Source organism: Mytilus californianus, unplaced genomic scaffold (assembly GCF_021869535.1).
Source record: "Mytilus californianus isolate M0D057914Y unplaced genomic scaffold, xbMytCali1.0.p SCAF_9, whole genome shotgun sequence".
In the NCBI taxonomy this organism is placed as follows: Eukaryota; Metazoa; Mollusca; class Bivalvia; order Mytilida; family Mytilidae; genus Mytilus; species Mytilus californianus.
The window spans coordinates 80,557,692-80,571,836 of record NW_026262745.1 but is presented as its reverse complement, the minus strand read 5'-3'; the positions used below and the strand labels follow the sequence as shown (position 1 = coordinate 80,571,836).

General features: G+C 31.1%; 1 protein-coding gene and 1 long non-coding RNA gene across 9 annotated transcripts in view; one reads left to right on the top strand and one right to left on the bottom strand.

Annotated features, from left to right (window-relative positions):
• LOC127716515 (uncharacterized) overlaps window positions 1-11,975 on the bottom strand; it is a 98,895-nt gene extending 86,920 nt beyond the window's left edge. The window contains exon 1 of the long non-coding RNA XR_007988965.1: window positions 11,252-11,975. This is a non-coding gene — a long non-coding RNA (uncharacterized LOC127716515). The remainder of the gene's footprint in view (window positions 1-11,251) is intronic.
• Window positions 1-14,145, top strand: part of LOC127716496 (coiled-coil domain-containing protein 169-like) — a 90,264-nt gene that overhangs the window by 45,255 nt on the left and 30,864 nt on the right. For 6 of the 8 annotated variants that reach the window (XM_052222733.1, XM_052222731.1, XM_052222729.1 and 3 more), the window contains 3 exons: window positions 5,344-5,390; window positions 6,481-6,576; window positions 13,706-13,771. In XM_052222733.1, the coding sequence (XP_052078693.1) occupies window positions 5,344-5,390; window positions 6,481-6,576; window positions 13,706-13,771 (209 nt within the window). The remainder of the gene's footprint in view (window positions 1-5,343; window positions 5,391-6,480; window positions 6,577-13,705; window positions 13,772-14,145) is intronic. The other 2 variants (XM_052222734.1, XM_052222730.1) reach the window with 1 other exon arrangement.

The window sequence follows — 14,145 nt, the reverse complement described above, 5'->3', positions numbered from 1 at the left end:
TATGAATTTGTGAATTTTGCTGACATTTTTTGCTTTCTGTCAGCTTTCTGTTTGTGGAGCATCTGTTGACTGGTCCAATCTTTTAAAACAGCTTTTGATCATTTTAAAAAAAAAATCTCTTGCAAGGAAAATGCTAAGCAATGTAATGGTTTTTGGCTGTATGTTATATTAAAACAATATAAAAATATAAAGATGTGGTATGATTTGCCAATGAGACAACTCTCTACCAACAAATACACTTATAAGAAATATTTACAATTGCTTCTCGAAAGATTAACACTGTGCTTTACCATGAAAGAGTAATGAAGTTTTCTTTTTTTGGATTTATACATTTTTACAAACTGAGTATCTATAAAAAGCTTAATAAACAGAGTAAATGGTGACTACTCATTCAAATTCCTGAACAGTGATAAAATATGATAGTTTAGAAAGTTATAAATAAATAAAGATGCCAATGAGATATATAGCAACTCAACAGGACAAAAAAAAACCAAAAAACCCAGAAAATGCATGTTCAGTTCAATATATGATTTTTAACAATATGTAATCATCAATACCATATGTTAAGCCCTTAATCACAGGAAATATGCATATGGCCTTGTTGTGAATTACTGATTACCTGTAATGATCTGCCATCAATGTCATAACAAAAAAATATTATGATTTAATTATAGACAACCCATGATGAGTTTAAAATGTGGCAGGATTAAACTTGTTTTTCAGTAAATTTTATTAAAATTGCCATTTACCATTACCTTGTCTGTTATATTTGATGTGTGAACTTTATGTTGGGTTTTCGTAGGGCATAATTGATTTACATTGGTTAAGTGACCTGGGTTGTTGAAACATTTTGACAAATAAGTTATTCACATTTAGTGTTGTGAATACTAACTCTTCTCCCTGTGTTATCCAATTCTGTGGAATATCAATATTGAGAAAAATAAACATAAATCAAAGTACTGAAGTACTGAACATCGGATGACCACAAGTTCTTGAGGATGGTCAAAATCACTTGTCTCAGAAAAAAACAACATATCTCTTTACCTGAAACTGAGGTTAATGTACAGAGATATATTTTTTTCTGAGACAAGTTCGTGCGTGGATGATGAATAAATGACAGGAAATTCAACTTCACCATAATAACTATTATATTGTAGTGATACAAATCAGTATACATGGTGGACACTTTTCTGTAAAAATTCGATTTTTCTAAGATTGGATACGAGTAGGCATTCATATTTTCCCGCAAAAACAATTACAGAGTTACCGGTCCTCGCAAAAAGTTCTCTGAGATATTCTTCCGCATGCTTTAACACAATTTTTCGGTACGTCTGCATTGATATTATCAATGATTTTTTACTTATATATATATATATCGAACTACAAAACATTTTCATATTATTAATTTATGTTGTAAACAAAAATATTTTTATCAGTATTCATTGAAGAGATGTATTTATATCAAACGATAAGGAATGTTATTTTGCATTCGTTTATGTGCGCATATTTATCATGTTTATAGATCGGTTACAAACCCAAAACTAATTTACATAATGGAAATCTAGGCGATAGCAATACATCTGAATGACCCCAAGGTCATCGCGATGTAAAAATCAGTTCAGAAAAATATTTATCCCAACATGCAAAAGATTCAAAGAAAAACAATGAAACACTCCAATCGTGTTTCAAACTTTTATTAGGTATTAGAGTCAACAACCAATGCCAAAAAAAACCAAACTTTAATATGGATCTATTTTTGGGTTTTTACTTGTAACTGAAATTATCTTTCATATTTGCTATTTTAGTTAGTGATTTGATTTCTATGCCTTTTATGTTATATTGTAACATTAGGTAGAGGTTGTAGAATAATATTTATATTCTGTATTACTCTTTTTCTGTTTTATTTTCAAGGACTGATGAAAGAAGACTATTTTTTGCAGGAAAAATAATAATTTCTCATGTATTTTTGCTAAATAACATTAATTTTGTACAAGGCTTTCATTGATTGTAATATAAAGATGTACAATAATATTCTTCTTTTTTCTTTATTACAATTTTGGATTTTGTTTGCTAAAATATTGTACATTTTAGTTTCAAAACTTTTGGTCTCAAGTAAACAGTTTTTTTATTTAAAACTACATTAAAGTAGTATCCCGTTGATGTTTTATATATGTTTATTTGCTTTTATTTGTTTTATTTTTTGTGCTTAATTATTTTGTTTGTGTGTTTTTTTCTTTTTTCATTTCCTTTTTATGCTTCCTCAAAAAATTATTTTGGGAACAAACAGTCATCACTGTGGTATGGGTCCAAAACAAATGGTATTTGGATTTTTATTTGAAATAAAACTTATAAGGATGGAAGATTATGGGAAGGTGAAGAAGCCTATTGATTAAGAGAGAAAATTTTGATTCTAGATCCCTGAGAGAGAAAAAAATTGGACAATAAACTGTCTTAGTTGCATTGTTTTGGATAATAACCTAAGAGTATGCCATTATGGATTGTAACACACTTGTTTCTGGCAGTGCCAACTTTTAATAATTTATATTTTGGTGTCTGTCATTAAAGTTGAGGGTGACTGTTGAAGTACCATTGGGATCCACATCTGCATACACTTACACAGCAGGTTCTAGAGATCAACTGATTTTGATTGAATTTTAGTTTGCCTCTATGAAATTGAGAGGGACTATTGGTTTACCAAAGGTTTGTGTATGCTGCATGTGCATCCACAGCTCAGCATAAAGTTAAATCACAAAAATACTGAACTCCGAGGAAAATTCAAAACGGAAAGTCCCTAATCAAATGGCAAAATCAAAAGCACAAACACATGTGATAGAATGTGAGACCAATACTACAAACTAGAAAAAGGATAGATGAGACATAGTGAATGCTTTTAACTTTCATTAAAGTTTTATACTCTAATGAATAAGCTGTTCATTTTTGTAAATTTAAAAAAGATATCAGAAGTTGACTAAGAATAATCTTGCATTTACTTATTTTGATGAATGTTTATTTGGTTTTTCCTTTTGGTGCTTTAAAACTAAGGCACCAAATAAAGTATGACCACAGCCAAAATATCCCAATTTATGTTATTACAATTTATGTTGGAGTTCTCTTAAAGCTGCTATTAAGTGAACAATAATAATATATGATATAAAGATGCATGTAAAGGAATATAATAGTGTTAATTTAAGAAGTATATCACTCTGACATATATATATTGTGTGCTTCATTGACACATAAAGTTGTAAATCATTCATTCTCAGATAACAACTGACCTACAATCGTATATCTTGGTCTAAGGACTAAGGATACTAGGGGAGCATACAGTTCTCCATAGAAATAAGTGATTCTAACATATATTGTATTCTTCATTGACTTTTATAAAGTTTTATTTTCCATGTGAGTTCTCAAATACTAAGTGACCTACATTTCAGTGAGTTATATTATTGATATGAGAGCATTCTCTAATTTTACAATAGTTGTAATACATGTGAGAGGAAATGCATGAAGCATTACTTAACCAAGAAAGTTTGTTTTGCCAATTAACCAATTGATTTTTGTTTCATTTTTTAACCTAAATGGTTTTTTCATATGAAATTAAAAGATGTGCTTGTTGATAGTTAGAGAGCTGTATGAGAAACATTTTTTTTCACTCTGAATTGGTTAGATGAAATTAACTTCAATTAAGTATATAAAAAAGTAAAGTTAACATTATTGCTCTGTTTAATCGTAAATATGCGGGAAAATATTGAAAATGTGATACCATCAGCCCTTAGTAGCCAGTGCCAATATATATTTTGTCTGAGACCTTATAATAAAAATATTCTTCAAAATACTGAAATTTTTTAGGTTAAACTTGTGAAAAAGTGTTGAATCATTCTTATGATATATTTGAGCTCAGTAATAAAAGAGGGATGGATGAAATGGGAGACAGAGAGAATAAATGGAGATGAAATAAAACATGAAGACAGTAACATTAGCAGAATAAAAGGGTCTTTTTTTTTTTTATCTCCTATGTAATTTGGTGGACCTGTATTGTTCATCTCTTTATTGTCTTGCCTGTGACGAAAATCACGGAAAGAGAGACATAGGGATTGTTTTTCTAGCGACGGCTGCAGCAGGGGTGTCAACAATAGTTAAGTTTTCTGCTTAAGTTAGTTTGATAGGAACTACTTGTGATAGATCATTGATATTTAATATAAAGTTGCATTACTATCAGTACATATCAGTTTGACGACTATTTAGTGATGATGGATGGCTGCTTAACATCCAGCGGCAAATTAATATGCATATTCAGGACGAGAACATGTTAACATTATATGAATATTTACCCTGCTTTGTACTAAACCGACACGCTGAGCCGGATATTTAACATGCTAGCTCACAAGGAAACAGTCCGCAGGAAGACATGTCACCTTACCCGGACACATTATTCTGACTCTGAGCCAACCAGTCTTTGCTCTTACTCCTTAAAGCTGCATGCTTGGCGGAGAAGCAGCAAATACCTATTTTAAAGTCTTTGGTTAGACCCGGCCGAGGTTCGAATCCATGACCTCCGGCAATTGAGACAAACACGCTACCAGGAGACCACCGAGGCGGTAGTTTGATAGGATCTACTTGTGATAGATCAATGGTATTTTATATGAAGTTGCATTACTATCAGTACATATCTGTTTGACGACTATTTTGAGGCCTTGCCCCCTAGGTCATGATCCAGTGACTTTGAATTATCAATTTTCAAATGTTAAGTTTTCTGCTTAAGTCAGTTTGATCAATGATATTTTGTATAAAGTTGCATTACTATCAGTACATCTCAGTTTGTAGACCATTTCTAGACCCTGCCCACAAGATCATGGTCCAGCGACTTTGAATTAATAAGCAATGTTGCTGTCCATCAGATTGTCTTTTTCTGAATTTTATGCGGACAGGCGAGACATATCCTTGTGCCAACAGGTTATTATTTATAAATAGTTATGATTTCAAGATTTCAGGTATTCACCATATTTTTATTATGTCTTAATATCCACAAATTTTCAAATACCACTGAAAGTTCTTTATCCGGATTCAGATGAATGTATTTATTTAAATGTGTCCTTGCAAATTTTTCCAACGTTATATTCTGTTAATCATTGAAATTCCTTTATCTGTTGTTCTGAAAGTAGCAGCTTTTGTGAACAAATTTTTGAAATAAAAAGTAAGTTAACTGAACAAAACACTAAGAATTTGAATTGTATAATGCATATTATATATATATATATATATATATATAAAAATATATATGATAGAATTGATGAAATTTTTTATAGGTGTTTGAAAATTAATGATTAAGTTTTTGTTTTGTAGCAGGTAAAACACCACGAGATATGAATAGATTTGATGATTTATCTGATGTAAGTATTTCATTCAAGAATGATTTACATACCTTAAGCCAGGATTTTATATAGTTTGGTATGCTGTATGGGTTTTGCTCATTGTTGAAGTTTGTAAAATGGCATATAGTTGCTAATTTCTATGTCATTTGGTCTCTGATGAAAAGCAGTCTTATTGGCAATAATATTTTGTTAATAATCATACAACATCTTCTTATTCTTATAACAGATTTCTAAAAATCTTGATGCAACATTCAAGGTTCCTATTAATTTTTAAGTTTCTGTTTTGACTTTGAATTCCTCCAGAGTGCTAAAGGACAAGGTTCACTTTAGACCAAATATGGCCTTGAATTTCAACTTTATCATAAAATGTCACAATAGCCATAATTTGGTTCTTAAATGGGTCTATTTCAAAAGCCTTACCACTAGGTTAAACATATCTCTTCATAAGAGTACATTCTAGGCTTCTAAGTCAGCACATTTTGGATATATTGTCAAATATGATGATTTTGTACATTTTTCATACTTAAAAGCTTGAGGAAAGCCTTGGCAGCAACCCACATTCCAAAATGTTTTGTAACCAAGAGTTGTCAATGATGATATTGAATCCCTAGAAACAAACATTTTCTGGATCAGGGGTGGCGACCAAAGTTTATTTTGCTAAAAACTGTTAACAATTATAGAAAATTTGACCAAAACTGACATTTCAACACAAATAATGCATAATTTAGGGGTCATTTTTTCCTCATTTATATTGTGATGTGCCAAAAAGAAGTTATTTTGTATTAATAGTAATATCACAACTATTTCTAAATGATATTTGTAGTATTTTGGCCTGATTAAAAAAACATCAAAATATAAGGGCTAATTTCAACCCTTTGTGAACTTACTCCTTTTGACTCATTCTCTAACTGGGCTTGCACATTATTTAACCCCAGAATGTACTGAACCAGATATTTATTTAGCTATTTTTTTTTACAGAAAAGTTAAAACTTCTCAATAAAATACTGAGACAAAAGTCATATATATTGATAAAAGAATACATAATTTAAATAGTGTTGTGAATAATTATGTTGAAAATAATTAAGTTACATCTTTTTATAATTTGCAGGCAAATCCACATATGATAAGAATGTTGGAAAAAGAAAAACAAATGTTGTCAAGTCAACTGAGAGATTTGGAATGGAGATTAGATCAGGAATCAAAGGTATATACATAGAAATATTTGTTATTTAAGAGTATTCAGAAAACAACAAACCAGTGAATTTAATAGGTATCTTATCGTCTTAATATTATGATACCACACAAAAAGGAAAAGACTTGTGTAACAATACTAATAATTATGTACGAATAACATGAAATAATATCGTAATGACAAATTTTTTAGTACATATGGCCTTCGTCAGTTTCAGCAGATTTTCATACTGTATAAATGCATTTTGAAAACAGATTGACACTGATTAAAGCCATTTTTTGCTGAAATATTTCTCATGATATTATTTAATCTTATTTTTACATAATTATTATTTATCAGTATCTTTGCACAACTTTTTAGACTCAAGATATAAAAGTTCATATTCATTTTATATTTAACAAAAAATTATACCAGACGGGTAAAATTCAACTTTAATAAAAATAATATTGCCACTCTTAAGAGTGGAGCTAATTATTACAATCACATTTTTTGACATTATTCTCAGGAACTAACAAACAGAATGACTTCTGATTTGTTTAGCAGATTGATTGTGATGAGTTGTAATGTATAAGCATTTTTCAGATCTGTCAGACACCTATTTTCTATTATTACTATAATAGTATGTGTTGCGATATAGTCTATTTGCACTGATGCAGAGTACAGTAAACAATAAATCAACATTTTCTGTTTGTCGATTACTTTGAATTTTTCAATATGTTGAATAAGAATTTATTTTTTTGTCACACTTTTTTCAAATACTACGGAACAGAAGGACTTCGTATTTGGTCAGCAGCTCAACAGTAATGAGTGCTTTTCTGGAATTGTTAGACACCAGTACTTCCTGTTTGCCAATACTTTGAATTATGATTTGTGGTATGCTTAGCACTACAGTGTGTGCATACTTGTTAATCCTAATAATGAGATTTTCATGAGTCTTCAAAATTGACCTGAATCATTACTAAAAAAGAAAATTAAACAAAAAAATTAACTAGAAAAATTTCAGCTTATTAATTCACCTTACAGAATAATCACGTTGGGTGTGTCAAATTACTATGCATGAATTTTACAAGCTTATCATCCTGCAAGTTTTTGGATTATAGGGATCATGTCAACTCATACTTTTACCAACTCGTACCCAATTTTCATATATTACCTTATATCGGGTTATTTTATTTTCGCTTATTTTGGCAGATAAATGAAATTGCGAAAAATTTATGCATACGTTTGGTACTTTCTAATTGCTGAAGATTTTTGTGATCGATCTATTTGTTTTTCCTGTGTCAATCATTTAAGAGTGTAAGGTACTCTGTCAGGTATTTTACCCTTTTAAATTATATAAGAGTTGTAAGCCACTCTTGATAATTTTATAACCTAATTAGTACATCCAAAGTCCAGTCAATTTTGTAACTATTCAACTGTTACATTTACAAAAAGTTTGTTCATCTGTGACAAATATTCTATTGATTAACTGTATATAATGAAAAAATAAGACGTCATTCAGGGAAAAAAATGGACACTTGTTTAAGTTAAGTGACTTTTGTTTTTAAGGTTCATGTGGACCCTTTGGTTAAAATGGCTGCTTTTTTACCTCAAAATTTACTCTGAGTACAGACTAATCTGTGCATCTGGAAAAGTTTTAAGGCATAGCATGCCCTAGATAAATAAAATTCAAATGCATTTTATGTTTTAGAAAATTAAAAACTTAACTGGATATTGCTGTGCACTTTTTTTCGTCCCTGCAGAAGATGATAAAATTAATAAACAGTTGAGTTTCACTTGATACCACTCAGGTACATAGTTTAAATCACCAATTATTGTCAGGTATCTATTGTCCCTCTTTTGTCCAATTCAATCAATACAGTTCACTTCAATTATTACCTGTGGGGAAGTTCTCAAACCTCTTTCCTAGCTTTGTTTATTTTGGCACCTTCTGGAGAAATGAAAAAAAGTGCACTGCAAAATCCAGTTAAGTTTTTTAATTTTTTGAAAGAGAAAATGTATTTGAATTTTATTTATCTAGAGTATGCTATGCTTTAAAATTTTTCCAGATACTCAGGTTTGTCTGTACTCAGAGTAAATTTTGAGGTGAAAATGCAGCCATTTTAGTTGAAGGGTCCACATGAAAATAAATAACTGCCAACATTTCAGTATCCGCCAAAATGTTTAATTGGGAATTAGGAATCTGCCAAAATAAAAACCGCCAAAATTTTTCGTATGCTTTGTTGCCACTAAATCGGTAACTTTCACACCTGCGAAAAAATTCATATGCAATTTTGAATAAAACAGTTATTTTCAATCATATTAAATTTCAAAAAAAATTATATTTATGTTGATTATAAAATATACTAATAAGTGATCATAAGGGGATAAAAGACCTGCAAACTGATTAGATTGGGGTAGATTAAAAAAAACATAGAGAGGTTAAAAAGCCTAAATTTCGTATTAAAAGCAGCACTTTGAATTTCAAAGTCTGTTTATTGGGGTATACTTTTAAAATCACCATTTTCGCCAAAAAGCAAAAATTATGACTTTAAAGTTTTACATTTTTACAAAACTCAGAAGGTAAAATGCATTAATGTAGTGTTCTTATAATCTACTAAGTATCCAATATATATATGTAACACTCAGAAGTGTCCATATGACATCACTTAACTCCAAAACATGTCTAGTTCATGAAGCACACCAAAACATGTCCTTTTCATGAATGCACCATGTCCATATTTTAAAAACGCTCAAATGTTTCCATTTAAACTAAAAAGTGTTTTGTTATCACAAATGTTGTTTGAAACGAAATCCAGTCAGGTTATCACAGTGACCTTAGACTCAAAGTGCACAGAAAGAAAATTCTTGATTAGGTTATTATATGTTCTTCCTTAATTGTAATTTTTCCATTTTTTTTTTTTTCTTTTTTTATCTCAGTCAGTATATCAAGTAAGTTTTTCCACAGCTTGGATCTAACCACAAATATTGATTATTGTTTTGTTTGTTTATTAAATTTGAATAGATTTGCATATTTAAAACAGCTTCAGTTCACTTTTTGGACCTCTGACCTTCTCTGCAATTTTACGAAGTCTCCATTTTGGATTTTACTTCTTTTAACTCCATATTTTTATCTTCGGGAATTGTGCCAAAAATACATCTGTATTGACAACTTGGATAGCTGTTTATTCAATAATATTTTTCCCCCATTTGGACATATCCATTGATTGAGTTTACCATAAACATTCCTTGAATCACAGACAACATATTAGCTCTAAAAGTTTTTAGAGGTTCTGATGCTTTAAAGTTTCAGCGGATATTAATTTGTCGGCCGAGTTTGAGCAAAGTAAATAATCGGATATGTTTGCGGGAAAAGAAATCTGACATGTTTGGGCGAGATATGATTTCGTGAAACCGATTGGGCGAAATGGACACGTTTGAGAGTGTTACATATATATAAACATTTTGATTTGTTTAATTCGTGTGGAAGCTTTATGACATAAAAAAAATGGTGAAGTTCTCAGAGATAAAAAAAAATTCTTCAACACACACCCATCAAAAAAATCAGTTGAAAAATCAATTATTAAAAATTCAGATTTCCAGCTGAGGATGAGTTAGTATACCGTGTTTCCTCATTTTCCAACAAGGGAGAAAACTGATGAATTTGTTACTTAACAAATCAAAGAGATTTATGCTGCATTCTCCATACTATCTCGGACAAGTTCAATTATGTAATACAAAATTACCATTTAGTTTAGACGATTTATCTATTTTAATGATACATAACACTACTACTTAAATGTGTATGAGTTGGTTAAAGTACAAGTTGGATGAGTACGAGTTGGCAAACAGAGCTCCAGATAAGAATTCACAAATTGGGGTTTTTACCCATCATTTTTTTATGTAATTGGGTGATAGAGTTTTTTAATTGCATTATCAATTCCGATTCACCCCTCAAGCAAATATCAAATTGGGTTTTTCACCACCAAGCTCCTTAATGTATTGGGTTTTTTCATCAACACAATATTGAATATTTAGGCATGTTATAATCACATTATATCAACCCAAGATGTTTTTCCATCTTTAATATGTTTCTATCTTTGTATATGTGCTAGCTGTTTTGTTTGGTTTATTCACTGACGAGCAATTGTACGTTTGATTTGTGTCCCGTTTTAAACGTTCTGCCAGTTTTGTATTTTCTCGCAACTTATATAAACTGCAGCTGGTATCAATAGTTGGACAGTAACTAATTACCTTTCTAGATCCCATATGATATCCTACAGTTTATTTGGGGTGGGTGTGGCTTAGTGTTAAGATTTTTATGTAATTTATGTGAAATTTAGGTGCTGTAAGAAAGTTTTGCCAGTCCTTTCACCTATTTGCCAGATCTACTTTTTAATAAAAATAATAAGTAGTTCCCAGATTTAAGATATACCCCAAAACCTTGACCAGGTTTAAAGGGTGGTTTAATTACGGACACCACATTCAACTTCAATATACAAATAATTCTGCAACATTAAATAAATAAATAACACTTGCCAATAAGACAGCTATCTTAAGCATACAGAACAATTAGACCAAAATAAAGAAAGTGTCAAGCTGCATTGACGTAAAAAACGGATATGTGTATTCACTCATCAACTAAAAATGAAAAAAACAATATATAAACTAAAATAATACCTGAATGTTTTTGTTTAATTTAACTAACATAAATCTGGGTTAAGTTGCCCCTTATTAGAACTTTTGGTTTCCGATGCTTTCCAACTACATATCATGTCATAATTAATTTGGCCTTTCACTTTTTCCAACTGATTTCGTTCTTGAAGAAACCCCGTGTTTATCGTTCTAGCAATGTTCTCGTTAAGGTACGCAAACATGCCCGTGCGTTCGACGGACGCTTCATAAAACACTAGATGAGTCTTGTTATCATCATAACTTGTCCTCAGCTATCAAAAAGAAGCTAAAAACATGCTTCTATTCAATATTTTTACCGGCCATTTACTTTCGTTTTAATTCATTGTATGTTACGATAAGTCCCGAGCAATTCGAAAAAAATATGAAAACATGACAAACGCTAATTGGATAAACTCCGAGAAGATCGAAATGTTTTCTTAAACACGTGTACCTTTCGAGCAACGGAAAATTCCAACAGGGACCCATTTCAGCTACTTGATGCAGGGCTCTATTTTTAGAACGAAAGGAAATTTCCAATTATAAATATTATAAAAATAGATTTACGCGACGATTGTAATAAGATAAGGGTAAATAACGCAAACGATAGCGAATAAAAGCGTTAAGAACTCATGGTTTTGGCATATAATTGGGTTTTCCTTTGAATTAATTGGGTTATTGAACCCTGCAATGGGCAATTGCATTGGGTTTTTAATCATTTGTATTGCGTGATCACGCAAATACGCAGCTTATCTGGAGCTCTGGCAAAGGTTTGAGTTGTTGTGTACCCAAAATTTCTATTTCTCTGAAAAAGGGTAGCTACTGACCATTCATCTTTTTTGTGATGAGAGAGCATGGTTTTTTATGCCCCCGCCGAGGTGGCATTAAGTTTTACCCTTGTTCGTCTGTAAGTCTGTACGTACGTACCAAAATTGGTTTCCGTTCTCTAACTTTAGTTTGCCTCAACCAAATGTTAGGAAACTTATACACAATGCTTATTACCACAAAACACAGATCAAGTTTGAAATTTGGTTGTGTCACTTTTACCGTTCTAGAGTTATGCCCCCTTTACAAATGGAAAAATTGCTGAATTTTTTGTTTCCATTCTCTAACTTTAGTTTGCCTCAACCAAATGTTATGAAACTTAAGACCAACGCGTATTACCACAAAACTCAGATCAAGTACAAATTTGGGTAGTGTCACTTTTACAGTTCTTGAGTTATATCCCTTTATAACGTTATATGCGAGCGGGGGCATCATCTAGTGTGTCCCATGGACACATTCCCCATTTATTTCTAAAAGAAACCCAAAAAACAAAGTATTTTTTTCACTTCACTTATTAAACAATTTTTGTTATTAAGAACTTTCAGCATCCCCCCTCCCCCCTCCCCCCCTTATATATATGTTCATATATATCATAGAATTATTGGATGATATGCCAGCTGAAAGTGCACCTTATAAGTAGTGATGCTACAGGATAAAAAATTACTGGTAAAAGCTACTAGCTGGCCTATCCCACTTTGTCCTTGTTTTTGTCTACAAAAACATTATTTGACAAGTATTGGACACAAACAAATGATGTAAGGATATAGTTGTTGATTTGTTACATATTCCAAATATATATTCTCATATTAAAGCTGTGTGGTGAAGACCATATTAAGCAAAGGTTGACTTTAATACAGAGATCAATCACATGGTAACAGATTTAACAGGCTCAGCATTGTATATATACTGATCTTTTTGCTGGCAGTAAATCTACAATATATCCATTTGATGCATTATTGTCTAATGAACTATGGTGTTTTTTTTATCATAAGCATACCGGTACCTGTATTTTTAAGTGAAACCAAAAAGAGCTTCATATTCTGCTTGCTATCCTTCCCAAACATGATCAAATATGGCTGTCAAAACACTGATGATGTCATAAATGACATCACTAAAGTTCATATCAATCAAAATATATAGTCCCTGTACTACCTTTCTGCAATCATTGACTTGCTTGCAGTTTGCTTGTACAGTTATATAATCAACTTCTAGGGTAGCTTGCAGCAAGCATATTGCAATAAAAAATTTATAGTTTTGTTTGCAACATGCTTGTTAACTTGCGCATGCATGCAGAAATTTACATAATCATCTACTAGTTTGCTATGAGCATCTTGCAATCGAAAATTTTAAAGTTTTGTTTGCAGCATTCTTGCCGCAAGTTTGTGATGAACATAATGTAGTCTTGTATGCATACAGTTTGCTTGCAGAAAGTGCTGCAAGCATCTTGCAATCATAAAATTGTGACGTTTGCTTACAGCATCTATGCTGCGAGCAGACTTATGACAAGCATTCTGGAAGTATGCAGTTTGGTTTGGGGTGAAAGTGTGAGTAGTAACACCATAAGGATACATATAGCCTTGTTTCTTTTTATCATTATATAAAGATGTAGAATCAACTGATTTATGATATTTCTGTTCTTGTTTTTCCATGCACTTGTTTTTTTTAGGCTTATCATAAAGCAAACGATGTGAGACGAAATTATCAAAATGAGATCAGTTCAAAGAAATTCCAAGTAAAGATCCTCCTCTAAACAACTTAATATACTTGAAAAGATTAACATATTTTGCATGATTGCAGTTTCATATAAATACTTGCATGAATAGACTGCATGATATTATCTTGCTTTTTATACTTTTGTAGGTCCTATCTATCTCTAATTATTAAATGAATACCATAGTAATATTGAGTTGCCCCAAACAGTTGTGAATAATCTTGTCTCTTGTACAATACATATGATTGACGAGGCCAGCAAGTTAAAATACCATAACAGGACTTTTTGACACCAATTCCTTTTTTATCATTATCAATGTGATTCCTTCTTTAATCTTGTATTTCTCACAAATATTTTTAAAAAGTAACAAAATGGTCTCTCTATCACTCTGTGAT